At 35.6% G+C, this 19904-nt stretch overlaps 1 protein-coding gene across 1 annotated transcript in view; it reads right to left on the bottom strand.

Annotated features, from left to right (window-relative positions):
- Positions 1-1058: 1058 nt before the first annotated feature.
- Positions 1059-19904, bottom strand: part of mfsd2ab (MFSD2 lysolipid transporter A, lysophospholipid b) — a 19189-nt gene continuing 343 nt past the window's right edge. The window contains exons 1-14 of the mRNA XM_051136803.1: positions 19687-19904; positions 16473-16598; positions 14767-14891; positions 9740-9863; positions 9577-9655; positions 9330-9499; positions 9154-9244; positions 6853-6971; positions 6587-6670; positions 5592-5675; positions 3583-3695; positions 3354-3497; positions 2901-3077; positions 1059-2725 (exon numbers count right to left, since the gene is read on the bottom strand). The exon at positions 19687-19904 is cut by the window's right edge and continues 343 nt beyond it. Coding sequence (XP_050992760.1) covers positions 2674-2725; positions 2901-3077; positions 3354-3497; positions 3583-3695; positions 5592-5675; positions 6587-6670; positions 6853-6971; positions 9154-9244; positions 9330-9499; positions 9577-9655; positions 9740-9863; positions 14767-14891; positions 16473-16598; positions 19687-19773 — 1575 coding nt within the window. The 5' untranslated portion in view covers positions 19774-19904 and the 3' untranslated portion in view covers positions 1059-2673. The remainder of the gene's footprint in view (positions 2726-2900; positions 3078-3353; positions 3498-3582; positions 3696-5591; positions 5676-6586; positions 6671-6852; positions 6972-9153; positions 9245-9329; positions 9500-9576; positions 9656-9739; positions 9864-14766; positions 14892-16472; positions 16599-19686) is intronic.

Raw genomic sequence — 19904 nt, 5'->3', positions numbered from 1 at the left:
TGATATATTTACAGTAGGAAATTTACAAAATGTCTTCATGCAACATGATCTTTACTTAATTTCCTAAAGATTTTTGGCATAAAAAAAAATCTATAATTTTGACCCATACAATGTATTTTTGGCTATTGCTAATATACCCAAATATACCCCAGCGACTTAAGACTGGTTTTGTGGTCCAGGGTCACATATTCTGATTTGCTGCTAAAAAAAAAAAACCTCAGTTTTTATTAATTTTTATAAATCATGTTTTTTTTTTTTTATCGTGTTTTTATTGTGTTTTATTGTTAGCTGTATTTTTTTTAGTTATTATTTCATCAAAACCACACAACTGCCGTTTTAATTGATACTACTTGGAATGCAGAATAAAAAAAAAAAAAAGAGTTATCTGTTTTTGCAAATGAACTTTTTTTCAAGTTTCTTTGATGAATAGAAGGTCTAGAACAGCATTTATCTGAAATAGAAATCTTTTGTAACGTTATAAAGTCTTTATCGTCACTTTTTAAAGCATTCTTGCTAAATAAAAATATTAATTTCTATAATTTCTTAATTTCCTTATGATTTCTTAATTTTTGTATAGTGTATAATTTCGTTTTTCTTTCTTTATACTGTATAATATTACAAAAGCTTTTTATTTCAGATAAATGCTGATCTTTGGATCTTTCTATTCATCAAAGAATCCTAAGAATTTATGACTTTCTTGAGCAGCAAATGCGACTGGAGTAATGCTGCTGATAATTTAGCTTTGACCACAGAAATAAATTACATTTAAAAAATATTCAAATAGAAATCAGTTATTTTAAGTAGTACAAATATTTCACATATTACGGCTTTTGCTATATTGTTGATCAAATAAATGCAGTCTCAGTGAGCAGAAGAGTAACATAAAAAAATTGTACTGTTCAAAAACTTTTGACTGGTAGCCTAGACAAGAATGCTTTAGAGAGAAAGAATATTTTATTTAAATATAATACATATTACAAAATAATATATACATTTTAAAATATTTTAATATTTTATTAGGCTATATTAGGTGTGTAGAAGAGGAAAAAAGTGAATGATGATTTTTGAATATTAGAATTTATTAAACATTTTTGTAACATTGCTTCATTTAAATACCTACACACATTTACACTTCCATCCAAACAAAATATCAAATCTATGTACAAACATCAGCACATGTGTTATATACACAACAACTGTATTTTTTTTATCAGAATATGGACCGATCTAACAGATCACCAAACTGAACTTTTTTTCATTAATGAGAATGAAAAACAATAACGTTACAGATGCATCAATACAAAATTGACACGTGTTAGAAAATGGTATTAACCCAAAACATGCACTGATGAGATCTCAACTTGCATCGTATGTACATATGTATAAGACATTTACACAGATATTTACAAGCCATTCCATTTTCCCCCCAAGAAAATGAAAAATATGACTTTATATTTAAACGGTCTATGTACATATATCACAACACTTACAGATGGTAGAGAAACACTTGGCATTCAGATCTTTGACACACAAGTTGCAGGCAGAGAACTATACAATGATAAAAGCACGCTTTAGACAACTACTGTACAGACGTCGATGCAAAACGAACAGATCAGAAAGCAGATTAATTTAACATCTAAACAAACAGCAGTGTCACCTGTAAACACAGATTGGCTTTTCCATAGGAATTAATGGCATGTTAGACATAATTCAGCAGTGACAACTCCAATTGCCCTTATTTCATGTGACTGAGGCCCTTAAACAAGATAAATTAAAGAAGATGGGAGAAAATAAATCAACATGTGATTTAAAAGTAATAAATACTTAAATAATCTTGTTCACCTCACAAATAAGCAACTGATTTTAACCCCATAGAGTCTGATGGCATCCTGCTAGTTCACAGCCTCAGCTGTCAGCAGCACTACTGGATCCATCCAGAACTTAATCGAATAAGATCCTCTGATCCAAAGCACGTCATCTGAAGGCGTTGAAGTATTTGTAAACGCATACCTCCGAACGCCCCCAGAGAGCAGAAACAAATGAAAAGGAACATAATAGAAGGGGTACGTGAATGAAAGTAATACAAGAAATAAACAATAACCTTCTGTGCGCAATACGGAAGTTTGATAAAAATCAACCTCACTCAGATCTCACGGTTTCAAATTTGCTTACTTATAAATATTAAATTACATACAAATATTACTGAAGTATTGTACAGTTTCACAGATATTCCTCCCAAAATGTACCTTTCAATAACGATTGAAATGCATTTTTGGTTTTAGCACCTAAAAACCTTTATAAATGTTTCAAGTTTCTTCTTACGGTAGGCACGTCCCACCTCAGATCATTGTTTTAGTGCAGTTTAGATGTGTGCTTTTCAAAACCTGGCTTATGGACACCGTTTTGACATCCTATACCAACGAGCAGCACAAATACTGGTGACACACAAGCCTTGTGCAACATTTCTAGCGTCTATTAGCTCTTGCTTCTGAAAACAGCAAGGCACTTTGAACTTGAGCTGGCAAAGACTATGTTGTTTGTTTGCAGTTGTGTAGGAGTGATGAGTTTTCAGCCACAAGGCAGCATGGTTGGTTCAAAGCGTCCGGTTGGTTTGTTTTGGCTCTGTTGGTCTGACGCAAATGGCACAATGTCCTGGCTAGGGTTCGGGTGATATTAAACCACATTGAGCTCAGTGGAGTCTGTTTCTGAGTCGATCTCATTTTCACTGAAAAACAAAAAAGTTATGGAGGACAAAAGTTAGGACAAGAATGCCATTTAATCAGCTTTGGAGATTTAAAAGCACCATGTTAATTTATAGATTTCGAGAATGTTGAGTAGGCTTAACGTCTTTAGGCAAAACATGTGACTGGAAGACTGTTAAAATCAATAGGTGGCTTTACCGTTGTTCATTTAGTAGTTTGCGGTTGCCTTGTCTCTTTTCCTCGTTGATTGGATATGAGATGAATATTATCAGCCCAATAATAATCAAGACTATCGGAGCAGCAGACACCAGGATCTTCAAGGTTAAATCGACTTCGGCGGGTTGCGTGCAACCTCTCGTCACATAGCCGGCGAAGCTGTTTGAAAAGAAACGAAAGATTAATATGCTGTTAATGTTCGTCCAGATAAATACAATCTCATGACTGAATTTGACATTAAAACACTGTCCTACATGGTCATGTCTCCAAACCCGTAAGAGAAACGCTAATCGCATTATATCTGAAGGTCTGGAGGCCAGACGGATTCCCATACAGTAAACGTAAAACAAAAAGCCAGGCTTATTGGATCACGCATACTATAATCCAACATTAAAAGCCAGGATTTCGTGACAAGACTGTGACTGTGAAACTTACTCAAGACTAAGAGTTGAGACCCCCAGGGACACTCCAGATGCAAACTTGGTGAAGAACACATAGAAGGAGTAGAAGATAGCTTCATGGCCTTGAGATTCAGGATTTTGGACTTTGAAATCATCCACGACGTCAGGAAGCATAGACCTGAGCACATAGTGAACATATTTCATGAATAAAGTGCACTAAATCTGGAAGTGCACATACATTTGTACACTTGTTAGGTGCCTACCATGGCAGGAGGAAGGCTGCTGCAACGCTGACTCCAGCGGCAAAGGACACAATGTATGTCACAATGAGATTGCTTGGCACCAAGACGACAGAGATCAAGAAAGGCACCACAGACTGAGAAGAGAATATAAACCATCAATAATGGGAATCAAAAACATCACAGTAAAATGAAAAATCAGAAGAAGCTGCTGTTGATCAGTTAGTGTAATGCAAAAAAAATAAAAAAAAATAATCTAAATTACCCCATGATTTACTTGTGTATATGACTTTCGTCTTTCAGTCAGGGTTGTATTAAAAAAAAATGTCCTGGCTTCTCCAAGCTTTATAATGGCAGTGAATGGCTGTTGAGATTTTGGAATCCAATAAAGTGCATCCGTCTATCATAAGTACTCCACATGGCTCAGAGGGCCTTCTGAACTGAAGTTTTTCTAAGAAAAATATCAGTATTTAAAACTTTATAAAACGTAATTTCTAGCTTCCGCTAACTGTTGTACACATGCTCACGAAAGAGTGGCGTTTCAGCGGATGACGCAGGACGCAAGTGTAGCACAAGCTCTGGTGAAATGTGATGAATGCGGAAGCGCAGAGAAGAGAGCCAAACAAAACACCTGTCACAAATTAGTACTACAAATCAAGAATTTGTAAAGAAAAATGGAGGATTTTGATATAAGCCTAAGGAGACTGGTTTTCCTTCGCTATAAACAAAGCTTCGTTCTCAGTAGACTAGCATATTCTCACTGGAGCTTATGCCTACGTTCGTTAGAGGTGCTGAAATCAATCGTTGCATCAATGCATCGCGATGCGGACGTGGGCGATTCTGCATCAATGCAGTAATAGACCATAATCAATTATAGCCTACTGACGTCAGTAGTCAATGATGCAGCTTATCACACGTGTATTAAAAACGCACCCACTATTTTTAAATCTGAGATCTAGGCACATCTATTCTGAGCTTGGCTTTTACCCTGCATATGGTACTTGTGCGCGCTAGTGACAATCGTGGCTTCCCTGCACAGGATATGCGCTTTGAGAGGGACCTTCTCAACACAAAAAAACCCCACTTAACATGGCTTAAAAAAAACATTAAAAAGTGTTTTTAAATGACAAATGCTCAAACTCAAAGATTATTAATAAACCACGTACAGACAAATTTGAATTTGGTCTTTTAATGCATTAAGCCACGTTAAATGCACTTGCATCTCCGAATAATTTTATAATACAAAATTAATGTGTAAACATTCAATGTTTTCAGAACAGGACAAAAAAATCTGATATGTCGAAATAGATCTGTGCATCAGTGTGAATGCAGCATATTAAAGCTGCCGCTGTCTATGAACTCATCAGTAATAAATCAAACGGCAATAACGCTGAGGAAAAAAGAAAACCATAATTGATATTTAAAGCACTCTCAGATACTGAAAGTACTTTTTGTTTATCACTTGTAATTGTCTATTTCCCCCTTCATTACTTTATATTTGCTTGTACGTTTTCAAGCTATATTTACTTGGATAAATTCTTCATTGTTTTGATTTATTATTAATGCGTAATCATTTTAAAAAAGTACTGTAGCCTGCTTATTTTTATTTAATAAAAATTCACAAAATAAGTTTGATATAATCGTGATGCATTGTGATATTGAATTGAATCATTGACATGATAATTGTAATCAAAACTGGTGTCCTAATGGTTAACGGTTAACAGAAGCTAGAATAAATATGATTATTTTTCATACAAAAACATTGATTCACTTCAGAAAGCCTTTAATCACACCCGGAGCAGTGTGGAGCACTTTTTATTATGGATGGATGCACTTTATTGAATTTCAAAATCTCAACACCCATTCACTGCCATTATAAAGCCTGAAAGAGCCAGGATATTTTTTAATACAACTCTGATTGTATTTGTCTGAAAGACTAAAGTCATACACCTAGAATGGCTTGAGGGTGAGTAAATCATGGGGTAATTTTAATTTTTTTAACTGAAGGTTTTTGTGCCACTGCCAATACTTACTGTAGTCCCAAAATACACAGCGGTCTTCTTGCCAAATTTCGTGAGGAACCACTGCCAAAACGGGATTGCAAGAGTGGCGGAGAGCTGAAATGGAGAAAATCAAAATTTAATTGGCTCAAAGACAACCAGGGGTGTTTTTGTTTTGTCTGTATTTTGGTCACGCCACGTAATGGTGATTTGGCAGACAAACATTTTTCAAATATTAAACATTTTTTTATGATTGATGCCAACAGAGATACCAGTAAAAACACTGCACTGCAATCATGGTTTTTGTGACTGATAATGCACATAAACTAGGCATTAGCTAAGACTAGGTTTCTAATGAAGAATTTCTTTCTCTATGCTTTCACACAGGTTTCCATCACTGAGCATGCTTGCTGACAACTGACAACTTGACACACCTGACAGCTATACTAGAATGTTTTGTTTCATATCTAGGACAATGCCTGAGGACATTCTATTCATAAATCCACAGTCATAGTTCTGTTCAGGTCCCTAAACAAGGATTATTGTAGTCTGGGTTTTACATGAGTACAATAATACTCTATTATTGAACATGAATTCTGAAAGGAATCTGGGTTTTGAACACTCTGATCTCGAGGACAAAAACAAATGAACAAGACATTCTTGTTCTTTGAAACTAGATGAACAACTTTTTCTTCCTTAAACAATAAAACTCTGGATATTGACAACTCTTTAGCAATACTGAAGCATTTTGAGTAAAGCAGTGAGTTGTGGGTTGGTTAAGGCGTAATGCATTTTTGCAAACACTAGTCTATTCAGATGGTCAGCTCAAACAGAACTTGCATTACGCAAATTATATAATGGACCCTTTCTTTTGTACATTTGTCTGTCAAAATGTCTCTGTCAGTCACTTCATAATGATGCCTCACCTATCTTTACAGATCATTTAGAGTCTTTATAATATTCAAAAAGTCTATTTAGAATGCACTTAGAATTAAAAAAAAAAAAAAAGATACATTTAGTGCGCTTACCATAATGACAAGGAGGATGTTTTGGAAGTCGTTTCTGAAACCAAGAGTGTAGCTACAGAACAGTGCAAAGTTTCCTTCCAGAAGCTGCAAGAAATGTTTATAGAAATAATAAGCTATACAGTAAAGAAACATTAGCAAAACCTAACAAATAAAGGAACTGCCAAAGGCAACAGTGCTCGTCCACGGCGGTCACAGTTTAAACAACCCATTGGTTGGTGGTGACCATGGCTTATTATGAAATGAGTATAATTTGCACAAGAGCTCACCATGAAAGCCAGAGAGGTGAAGAGGAAGCCCATGACCAGCTTTGCATATGGACCGTGGCCCATCACCATACGAATACCCTGGAAGAATGACATGGGCTCATTCCTAACCCTGCAGGTTTCTGTCAAATAAAAAAAAAGAGAGAGAAAACAAATGGAAATTAATAATGTTGCTATAAATGCAATGAATATCAGAGCAGTGGGAAAAGACTAGCTTGCTGTAAGCTAAGGGTTTTTAATTCCGCACTAATTGTTGGGTGTTAGCTTAATGCAGATTCAGAACAAAGGAAATTGGTGCACGCAACCGTATACATTTTGATTAGCTGCCAAAATGAGTCATTGCATTGCATGACAAGGCATCCTCCACAAAATAATTTTAATTGCTTGTACGATTTCATTTCTGTATTGAGCATGATGAATACACAAATGAGGTGATGATGATTAGCCAGGGCTGAGCTTGTCTTTTTTTAGTCCACTGAGGTCTGCATTTTAAGGCTCAATATTTGGGTTCAAAATTAACTACTCAACAGGGCACCATTAATGACCTTCTTCAAACACGCGCCCCATTTAGACAGCTCTCGGTGTGCTGTGAAAGCTAATCACCCTGCTAAGCTTGTTCACTGGCATTTCCCTGCGACCAGCCGAGCTCTGCTTGCGGGCCAACTACTGATTCAAAGTAACCCGAGCAGTGTGGAAAAAACCCGGTACATCTGCAAGCAACCCCTGTTAGGTTCACTGTGTACACACATTTCTTACTCAAACCGAAAGTTTGTGGCAAGACGTATTGCATGTATAACTTCCCTGTTTTAAGACAGCTTTTTTAGTTACATCACAGCCATCAATTGATTTGCTATTTAGTTTTAGTTGTAGGGATATTTTAGAGAAAATTGGATTGGACAAACATCTGTGTTGTGCAGCATGAGTCATTAAAATTTTAGTAAATTTCCAGCATTTTTACTGCCAGTCAAAAAGTTTTTCCATGTTATTTCAAAGAAGTCCTTTCTGGTCACCAAGCCTGCATCTATTTGATCCAAAGTGCAGCAAAAACAGTACAATTTTGTATATTTAAAATATCCATTTTCTATTTGAACACATTTTAAAATGTAATTTATTCCTGTGATTTCAAAGCTGAATTTTTAGAATCATTACTCCAGTCACATGATCCTTCAGAAATCATTCTAATATTCTGATTTGCTGCTCAAAAAACATTTATTATTATTATTATGTTGAAAAGAGCTGAGTAGAATTTTTTTCAGGTTTCTTTGATGAATAGAAAGTTCAGAAGAACAGCATTTATCTGAAATAGAACAATGTTCTTTTGTAACATTATAAATGTCTTTATCATCTTTGATCAATTTAAAGCATCCTTGCTACATAAAAGTATTAATTTATATAATTTCAGATAAATGCTGAGTACTCAACCTTTTTATATAAAGACAATAAAAATAAAATAAAATTATTGAACAGCACATCAGCATATTAGAATGATTTCTGAAGGATGATGTGACACTGAAGACTGAAGTAATGATGCTGAAAATGTAGCTTTGATCACAAGAATAAATTACATTTTAAAATATATTAAAATGGAAAGCAATTATTTTAAATAGTAAAAATATTTTACAATATTACTGCTTTTGCTGTATTTTGGATCAAATAAATGCAGGCTTGGTGAGGAGCAGAGAATTCAAAAAAAAAATAAAAAAAAAAAAAAAAAACATTAAAAATCTTACTGTTCAAAAACTTTTGACTGGTAGTGTATACTTATATTTTAAATTGTTTGTAACTAGAGTTGATTAATCTTGTAAATTTTACCAGCATATTAGAAGACCTGACAGCTAACAGCTTAAAAGCATAAAACTAAATGTTACATTTTGATTTCATAAGGTCTTAAAAAAAAAAACTAGACTACTGTTCGAAAGTTTGGGGTCAGTACTAGTTTTTATAAAGAAAATGAATACTTTTATTCTACCAGGATGCTCTGAATGATTTCTGAAAGATCATGTGACACTGAAGACAGGAAAAATGATGCTGCAAATTCAGCTTTGCATCACAGGAAAAAATTACAATTTAAAATATATTCAAATGGGAAACAGTTTTTTTATATTATAATAAGATTTCACAATATTACCATTTCTACTTTATTTTTGATCAAATAAATGCAGTATTGGTGAGTGTAATAGGCTTCATTCAAAAACATTTGTAAAAATCTTACACCAACCCAAAATTTTTAACAATAAAGCAAGTTTAACTACATAAAGTTTCAGTTTTGTAATAATGTGTCTTCGTGGTAGTAGCAACACTTACCTTTTTGTTCTTTCACACCAAGGAACAAGACCATGGCACAGACGATATAAATGGAGCAGATGACACCAGACGCGATCATGTAAGCATTTCTCTGTGGGAACCACATGAATCCAGGTGTTTAATACCAATACACCAAGAATTTTAATTTAGTTAACATTAAAATTAAAAATCTTTACCAGATCCTTCAGTGAAACATGAGGCTCAGTGATGTTGACCTCGGGAGCCACATGCAGATCCGTAGAATTCAGGTCCTCACCACTGCTGATACAAGGAGCGTTAGCCATTCCCACAATCTGACCTTGAACAGCAGTGCCAATGAGCGTGCCCAAAACCTCAACAGTCATTCCTGAGATAAAACATTAGCGGTTAGCTGCAAAATTGAAAACAGTGAACACATCTATCTGTAGATGATTTAAAACTCACGGTAGGCCGTAGCCGAATCCCTCTCCTTCTGCTCAGTGCTGATGAACATGGTAAGTGCAGAATACGGTACATGGAAGCACTGTATTTTGGAAAAAATAATGTTGAAAGGTTATTATGAGCGACTATACAGGCAACTTATGGTCATATAAGGATGGTTACTCACTGTCTGTAGTGTTTGGAAGGAGCAGTAGAAGATCAGGTACCAAACAACCTTGCCTTGGTCAAAAGATGGCACGTACCAGATGAGGAAATAACACAGCACAGCAAACGGGGTAGACAGCACAACCCTGCACGGCAAAGATACGCAAGATTTGAATAAAGGTACAAAAGGTGAAAAATGAAGTACAAGTTGGTTTTCTGGTTCCTCATGATGATAAACAGGTTTGAAATCAGGTACATGTACATGAAGTTTACTAGGTGTTACATCAGTGAGGTTTGTCAAGAACCATGTCATTTCGGTTGCCCAATGACTATGAGAGATGAAAGAATTGATTGGATAACTTCCTGTCTTTGCTCAGTGACCAACAGGATGCTGAAGTGGAAATACATTGTCTGCTCTTAATCCGTCATGTCTGCACAAGGAAATACCTTTTTAGGCATGTTACACGTCATACGACTGAATGGTACCACTTTTTTTTCCAGGTAGAGTGACTTAACATGCCGAGTAGTAAAACCCAGCATTATTTACAAAAAAGGTTTACGGAAAAGGTGGAGCCCCATATGGCAGGTTAACAGAATCAAAGCCTATAGAATTCCAGTGAATTACGCAGAATGTGAATGTTTGTGTTCAGTCGGTACATTCAACACCCCTCTCCACCCCCTTTCTGTTTGTTTATTAAATATTTTGGGTAATACTACAACGCCTTTAGCTACCAATAAGACCACAGCACTTAAAGGTGTAGCACCACCCATGATTTTAATCATTAAAGCTATTCTCCAGAAAACACTTGCAGGTTTTACATGAACCTGTCTGGGTTACTTTTCTAGTTTAAAAGGGTACTCTGGTGAATTTTGATAGAGTCAAGTTCAAGAGAATTTAATGCGCAGAATGATTTAATACCATAAATATGTATTTCAAATGGTTTGATTGAGCTTTAGAATACGATTATCATCATACATTTTGCGCAAAAACAAAAATTTGAGTCTAAATAAATCATAATGTAGTTAAATGATAAACAAACTGAATATTATAAGAAGCTCACCCCAACATCATTTAGATTCGATTTTGGACTTTGCCTGCACTAAGCAATTAAACATTTGTTTATACAAACCTAATAGGACATAAAGGTAGGACTGGGTTTGAACTGAAGGTTATTAAAGTGCATTTGAAATGACTTTGATGGCAATGTCTAAAAACAACTCAAAATCATTTAGCCATTTTGACCTATATTATATCCTACTATGACATTACAGTATAATACTATTATACAATATCATCTATATATAATATCACGCATATATGTATCCCTAGACCACAAAACCAGTCATAAGGGTCAATATTTTTAAAATTGAGATTTATACATTATCTAGAAGCTTTCCATTGATGTAGGGTTGTTAGGATACACTGTAAAAAATAAAAAACACAATTTGTTGAGTCAACTTAAAATAATTTGTTACCCTGCTGCCTTAAAAAAGTTCAGTCAACTAAAATAAGTTTAGTCAACTTGAAATGTTAAGTTGTACTAAGTAACAACATAGATATTTGTGTTTGCTAAACTTAACAGATGGATAAGTAACCCAGCTGCCTTAAAATTAAGTTGATTCAACTCAAATATCTAAGTTGTCACTTAGTATAATTTAACATTTCAAGTTGAATAAACTTTTTTTGAGTTAACTGAACTTAACATTTTAAGGCAGCCAGGTTACAAATTATTTTAATTTGACTCAACAAATTGTTTTTTTTTTTACAGTGTAGGACAATATTTGGCTGAGATACAACTATTTGAAAATCTGGAATCTGAGGGGGGAAAAATAATCAAAATATTGATAAAAATCACCTTTAAAGTTGTCCAAATCAAGTTCATAGCAATGCAAGTTACTAATGAAAATTTTCTTTTTATGTATTTACGGTAGGAAATTTAAAAAATATCCTCATGGAACATTATCTTAATATACCCATGCTACTTGAGACTGGTTTTGTGGTTCAGGGTCACATATTTGATTTTTCAATAGCTTCTTGTATCTGTTTGGCCTTTTAATTCACATATTTAATCAGAGCAACAAAAAAAAGCCTTAACTGAACAAATGTTCATGTGCACATATAGCAAAAACTACTGCAAACATAGTTCAAAATAGTAACAATCTCACTCTACCGGCAAAGCCGCCATTTGAACTAAAATAACCCCAGTGTGCTGCCTTTAGAGTTGAAACTGAGTTGGTCTGCCTTCCTCTCACTCTGATTGGACGGCAGAGGTGGTGTGTTGTGGGTTGGACCACTCAAGAGCTGCCTGCATTTTGCATACAACTCCCAACCCCCAAGGCATGCAGCATGAAAAAAAAAGGAGTGTCTTCTCTTTCTGAGCCCCGCATCACAAGACAAATGGGGTGTTATTCATGGCATTTACTGAATTACACCTCAGTTCAATTCAATCCACACAACGTGAGTCACTTATAGACAGAAAATATCCCAAGGATTAAGAATGATCAGAGACGCTCTCGGCCTTCTGACACTGATTGGCTTTTCTTAGGCTTATGGTGCCTTAAATCATTTGCGGTTCATGAGAGACCATCACGTGTTCAAATATTGACATTCTCTTTACAGCTACCCAGTATTTAAACTCATGTCATTTAATTCACCATTAAAAATGTGACTAACCTATGTAGTGAATTCCCTTTCAGGATTATGATCATCAGTTTACTCACATGCTTGTGACTATTAATAATGCATGTGATCAAGCATGGAGAAAATTAAATTATACAGGTCCGTATGATTCTCCACAGAGATAGCTAGGGGAGGAAAAAGTCCCCTCTCTCTCACATACACCCTTAACCATACCAACAAACCTGTCTCATGCGATCCCAAGTGACATCACAGCACATATCCGGGCGTCACGAGGGATCTTGTAATCACACCACCCTGAGAGGATACAACCATCCTGCTAAGATCCAATGTCACTGAAATGAGCTCATTAGGGCAGAACTTTCTCACCAGCTTCCTACCAGATTTCTTCACATGCCCAGCGTCCGCTTAGAAAGCAGACGCACATTCCTCACCCCATCCCCCCATTCCCATCACTTCCTCTGAATGGTTTTTCAATTATTCATACAATGAGTGACCTCCTACTTCTGATGACTTGGGCTAGATCAGCACAAACCATCTTCTGGTGTTAAAATAGTACTTTTGGGATTTACTAAAGGCATGCAGTGAAGAATTAGCGCTGAAAACGTGAAGATGATGTGGACAGTTATTTTTGCACCTAACCTTATTGAATATGCATCTGTAGGAGTTTCAGATACAAAATTTATGGGAGGAGAGTATTAAAATGAATCGCACTTAAATTAACGTTTGCACATGTCAAATTACTGGTATTTGCGTTATTATTTAACTCGTTTATGGAATTACGCTCTAGCGCAAAATTAGGAAAGAAAAAAAAAGCGCCTTTGAAGTTGTCCAAATGAAGTTCTTAGCAATGCATATTACTAATCAAAAATTAAGTTATGTATTTACGGTAGGAAATTTACAAAATATCTTCATGGAACATGATCTTTACTTAATATCCTAATGACTTGACAAAAACTATTTTGCGCTACTCTTTGTAGATTAAGCTGGTCATCATGGAAATCAACTGGCTGCGTTTATGTTTTAAATTATGCATTTTCATCAAATCACATGCAGAATTTTCCCCTCCCATTCGTGCTTTTATGGAATTGCGCTTCAACGCTAATTTTCCCTGTTTAGTAAATCTGGCCCATGAAGTGTAGCCACCGCAACACTCCTCAAACCACCCATCATTTGAAAGAAAGACTGAGGAAGTAAATTTTGTACAGCGATTTTGGTGTTAGCCTGATCGCCTGTTTTCGGAAGCTGAGGACACCAGAAATGTTAAACTGGTTATTTGGCTCATTTGATGCTGCAAACCCAGTTTTCTCGCAGTCTAAACCCAATACGACTTTTCCATCAATCCCAAAAGCCTTCACTGTGTAGAGAACCAAACAAGCGTTCTCTAAAGCAGACACCTCCATTGCCGCGGGCATCACTGTCGCTGCTGATAACGCTTGTGTGAGCGCAAGGGTTATACGTTATTAGTTGCAAAATTTCCATTTTTTCAGTTTAGTGCTGTGGGAAATAGAGTCTCTTTATCAGTCAAAGGATGTGGTAAATCTTCAGAAAAGTATTGGCTGTCAACGTCTGACATAGTATTATCTCAAGTATGTGTTCTATTCATTTTTGATTATTTTGCAATTTTTGCAACCAGATTACCAACATTCAGGGCATGTGGTCTACATACAGTGATTTTGTTTTTGCTAGAAGTAATATTTAACTTAAATCATAAAAAAGCCATTAACTACACCAAAATGAGTAACAAGGTTAAGCTAAATTTTAACCTTGTCCTAAATTATGCCGCCACTCGGTAGTTGGTTTCAGACCAAACGTTGGTTTCTTAAGCATATTTGCTTCTATGTATTCTTCAGTAGTTAAGAACTAAAAACATTTAACTTGCTTATAATTTGTAGCTGTTCAATGGCAAGTTGTTTCTTGTTGTCAGGACACTGACAAAGTGGTTAAGTCATGCATGTGATGTTGGATCAAATCAGATTGGCTGGTTTAGTTACTGTGGTTACTGTGGCGTTTCCATGCCCTCAACCCCCCATGAGAGTTCAGGGGACTTCTCTTGCCCACAAGCATCCTCTTTTACTTAGAAATATCACCAGACACACTTGGCTTGCTCACTTAAAGACTACACCTCTTAACATTTCACAACAAGAGAGAAATGGGTCAGAAGACAAAGCAAGTGACAGAGCGGAGAAATTCATTTAGGACGTTTTAAATGCAACACAGTAGGCTGTTGAGTTAGTGGAGGGTAGAATTGCGAAACTAATCATTTTCTGAAGAAACGAAGGCAGTTACTACAGGCAACGTGTTCCTTAAACAAGACAATTCTGAGTCTTGTTCAATGTTTAATGGCTCTGAACATCAAGGTGTAAATGCATTGGAGAAATTTAATGAAACTGAGGTGAGGAAAGACTTACCAGGGCATCATTCGTCCAAATCTGGTCCAGGGACTCCGACTGACTAGAAAGCCCACTGTAGGGTCTGTGATGGCATCCCATGCTCGACCCACAAACAAGATGATAGAGGCATAAAATGGATCCAACTATTAAGGAAAGATAGAGCGGCATGTCAACATCTCACCTAAAACATACATAACCAAAAACCTTTCTTCGCCATCAGAATGGGCTAAATGATAAGTCAAACTAACAGAAGCTTTCAACTGTGTCCCTGGGTCCAGGGTCACAAATAGTAAACATTTCTGTTAAATACTACACATTTACATTGATTTTTCTGTAACATCAGTCAACTTTGGTGATAAAGAAAATATATGCACCACTATCAGTTGCAGATATGACTTCTCATGATAAACCTACAAATATTTACAACCGTTTAGAGGGCTAGGCAGCATGTTAGCTACAACAACTACTTACAGAGATCTAGAGGAGCACATGAGACCTGCCCAATGACCTTGAAATGCATGAGATCATAAAGCACATGACAGGCAAATGGAGTTACTCAGTCGAAACGGCTTTACTTCCAGTAAAACTCACTTATAAAACTGCGAGAGGACTCTGAACATCACAGACTGGGCTCTTCATGCTGACATTGTGCATTGTAGGACTAACTGTTAATTATGGGATTAAACACATTAGCAGACCTCACACTGGGAACCTGTCTACTGTAGTCAGTAGTTACTTGCTAAACACTGAAGGCTATTGGAACAATCCTATTCAGACTCTTTAATCTGGCCAATCAGCCTGCCAAAAACTACAGTAACTCCCTAAAAGTTAATGGCATGAAAGAACCTTTGCAAAACTATTCATTTTCCAGTACAATTCCCCCTTTGTGACTGTGCTTGTCGCCTTTGACTATGCGAGCAGGGGGTGTAAAGAAACCCACTGGCCCCTGAGGATCGCAATCAGATTCGACATTCTACAAGTCTATCTGATTTTCTGTTAAGGCACGAATTCAAAACAGGACAGATTTTATGGGACAAGATTTTAAAAAAATGTTTGGTATGAGGAAATCCTTATTTACAAAAATGGGAGGTCGAACCAAACATTGCTGTTTTGTTTTCTATCCATTTTCCAGGATATTAGCTTGATGAATGCAGCCAAAGTAACAATACTTGTAAAAACTGAGATTATTTACTCATCTTCCAAGCTTAATATTGCACATTTGGTCATTAACATTCGTTTATAACTGTTTTGTTTTAATTCCATGACTTGAATTCAACAGAAAGGTAATTACACTGTAAAAAACTATTTGTTGAGTCAACTTAAAATAATTTGTATTATTTTTATTTTTTATTTTTTTGTATTAATTTGTATTATTTCAAGTTTATTCAACTTGAAATGTTAAATTATACTAAGTGACAACTTAGATATTTGAGTTGAATCAACTTAAAATTAAGGCAGCTGGGTTACTTACCCATCTGTTAAGTTTAGCATACACAAATATCTAAGTTGTTACTTAGTACAACTTAACGTTTCAAGTTGACTAAACTTATTTTAGTTGACTGAACTTAAAATTTTAAGGCAGCAGGGTAACAAATTATTTTAAGCTGACTCAACAAATTGTGTTTTTTATTTTTTACAGTGTAGGGCACCAATTGTACCGCATTCATGGAAAGTGTCATGAAAATGTTAAGCACAGTCAAAATGCATCAACTCATAAAACTCACCAAAGCAACATCCAGCAGGTAGATCTGAAGGAAAAAGCCGATTGCACATCCTGTTATCTGATACGGGGCTCCCCCAATGGCATAACATAACTTGCTGCATACCGACAACCGTCCCGTCGATTCACGCTGATTTAAAAAAACAAGAAACAATATGATTTGAAACATTCATAAAGACACTCCAAATAATTCAGAAAATAGTACAGATGCTGCATTCCTCAGGGTCGTATTGAGTTCACTGTGTCTCAGTTAGGACTCAAACTAACCCAATTGTAGTCTAAATAAGCACAGTGTAGCCAGGCACGCTTGTAATTTGGCTTGCGTTGTTGAAAGGCTACGATTTCCACTCTGAAGCGCTGGTTTCAATTATGCTAATACTATGCATTTCTGCATGACTTGTTGTTTGGCTCTAATCCAAACATAACCTCATTCCCCATACAGCTGGGTAGCTTCTGATATTGGGGTCGGGATACAAACCCTCAAGCAAGAAATCCTACTGAACACAATCAGATGAGATAGCAAATTTAAAGAGGCTCAGAAAGGGCCATGGGGTTCTGGACACTCCTGTGCCCAATTAATAATGCTTGGGTGTGATTTTCAGTCAGTTTGATGACTTCTTATATATTAGACAGTAACAGATGAGTGCCTGTCACATGCGTTCCTCCAAAAATAAACCATTAAAGTTGCAATGTGAAGACTTCAAGTAACTACCTTTGGCTTTATTGCACATGGTGTTCTCAGAATGCCCCCTGCTTGCATGTTAAAGGACAGTGGGACAACCTTAACACTCCAATGTTATGAAGACACTGGACTGTGGAAGGCCCGGCTGACACAGATACAGCAGTGCAGAGCTATTATAGTAAAAACAGAGAGCAATTCTTTGCCAGCTACTTCACTAAGAGCTGTTAATAGAGAATCTGTTGGCATTTGTGAGTGGGGCTTTCATTAATCCTGGACCACATACTAACTTCTCTTGAGATGCCAAATATACAGTTTTGGGATAAATACAGAAGTTAAAAGGTGAAGGAAGTTTTTGTATGATACTAAACAGTGAAATACAGCTTTTCAACCAGTCATTTTTCTTAAGATAACTGATCGTTTCTTGGAACTCTGATGCCATCTTCTAATGTCAGGGTTCTCAGTCTTCACAATGGTCAGGATATACTATAAAGACTCCAGCCAGTCTCAATTTCAATAATAGTGTTTTAACCGTTTATGCTAAATAAGGACAGAGAGATCATCTAGGGCTACCAGTAAGTGATTTGGGATTAAGACTGCATGAGTAATTTAGCTTATCTACATAAGCAATAAAAGCATACCACGCTCTACAGCAATAAAGGCATATCCCATACCAAAGTCATAAATCAAATGACTATGTTTTATCCATTTTGATGATGTGGCATGTGCACATGTGGTATCTAGACTTGGATCTATATGGGGTCAATTAATTAAGGCTATGTGTTGCATGTCCAAATGTTTACACATCTAAAATTGCTGGGTGATTGGTGAAGTAATTGCTATTTAAGTTTCTAAGTACACAATTTATGCAAGCAATCAGATTATTGAAAATCTGTGCAAACCTTGCAGTAGAATGAGGCTGAACTGAAACGTGCATTAATTTCCAAAATTTGCTTTTTTTTACATTTACACTGCCAGTCGAAAATTTTTTGAACAGTAAGAGTTTAATGTGTTTTTTAAAGAAGTCTCTTCTGCTCACCAAGCCTGCATTTGATCCAAAATACAGCAAAAGCTGTAATGTTGTAATATTTGTACTATTTAAAATAACTGCTTTCTATTTGAATATATTTTAAAATGTAATTTGTTCCTGTGATCAACGCAACATTTTTCAGCATCATTACTCCAGTGTTCAGTGTCACATGATCCTTCAGAAATCATTCTAAAATGCTGATTTGCTGTTCAAGAAACATTATAAATATTTAAAACAGTTAAGTACATCTTCTCGGGATTATTTGATGAATAGAAAGATCCAAAGATAAGCATTTATCTGAAATAAAAAAGCTTTTGTAACATTATACATCCTGTTTTTGTTTTTTTGTTTTTTTTGTCATAAAGACATTTATGATGTCTAAGATTTCCATTTCAGATAAATGCTTTTCTTCTGAACTTTCTATTTATCAAAGAAACCTGTACAAAAAATCTATTCAGCTGTTTTCAACAATATTTTTGAGCAGCAAATCAGAATATTAGAATGATTTCCAAAGGATCATGTGACTGAAGTAATTATGCTTTAAAATTACAGAAATAAAATTAAAATTATATTTTTAAATATATTCAAATAGAAAAAGTTTTTTAAGCAGTAAAAATATTCAAAATTGTAGTTTTCTCTGTACTTTGGATCAAATAAATGCAGGTTTGGTGAACAGACTAGACTTCTTTTAAAAAACATAAAAAATCTTGACTTTTTACTGGTAATGTATTTGCTGTTTTATTGCTTCTTTTGCTGACATAGGCTGTAATTCTCTTTAAAATCACATATAATTTGGTAAAAACTTGAGCTGCGGAAGACATGAAGTTTAGCAGTGCATTTATTAATAATCAAGACCTTATCTGTCAGCCAATCAGAATCATCCATTCAACAGCGCTATGGTATAAACATGTAAGTTAACTGAAATGTTTTCTCCTCGTTTAACTAGTTATAAGTTATATTTAACGATTATTTAAGATGTAATTGGGTTTAGTAAAAAAAACATTTCCTTTGAAGCAACCTCACGAATTCCCTCATTTAATTTCAAACACTTTCGTTCAATTTAGAAAATATATTTTTATTAAAAATATACGCATATTTTCACATACACACCGAAATCACAAAACACAACGTCTGGTTACGTTATCAGCAATGAATTCAGCCAACGGTTCCCATTCAAACTCTGACACCGGTCTGCTATGTAGGTTAAACGACCGGTAAAACGTTATAAAAACACAACAATATTGTTACAATCAACAAACACCCAGAAAATTAATGCGGAATCGGTCTAACAGTCGTGTATATAATGTGTAGTTTAAACGCGTAACGTTAGTGCACTACGCAGTAGTGCAAATGGGGCGTGCGCGCTTAATTTAACTTGACAAACTGACACGTCGATCAGCTCGCGCAGCTACGTGGCTATTGAACGGGGAAACCATGTGCACGGGAAATACATACGCTGCTAATAAACGTATTACTGAAGGAAAGCATAAATTATTTTCCGTTTCTTACCTTTGCTGCCAGTTTGATTCCATCTGTGCTGGGTTTTTGAAGGAGACTGGTATTAGAGTACTGCTCTGCGCCTTCTCCTCTTGCCATCTCGTTCTTGAAGATTTACGTTTAAAGTCGTTCACACTTCACCTATGAATCCAGCTATTGAATGATATTAAATAAAGCAAAGGATAAAGTAAACCAGCTCGATATAAAGAACAAACCACTGATTCTGTTCG

Source organism: Labeo rohita, chromosome 19 (assembly GCF_022985175.1).
Source record: "Labeo rohita strain BAU-BD-2019 chromosome 19, IGBB_LRoh.1.0, whole genome shotgun sequence".
NCBI lineage: Eukaryota > Metazoa > Chordata > Actinopteri > Cypriniformes > Cyprinidae > Labeo > Labeo rohita.
The sequence above is the reverse complement of the archived record's forward strand: the minus strand, read 5'-3'. Positions and strand labels throughout refer to the sequence as shown.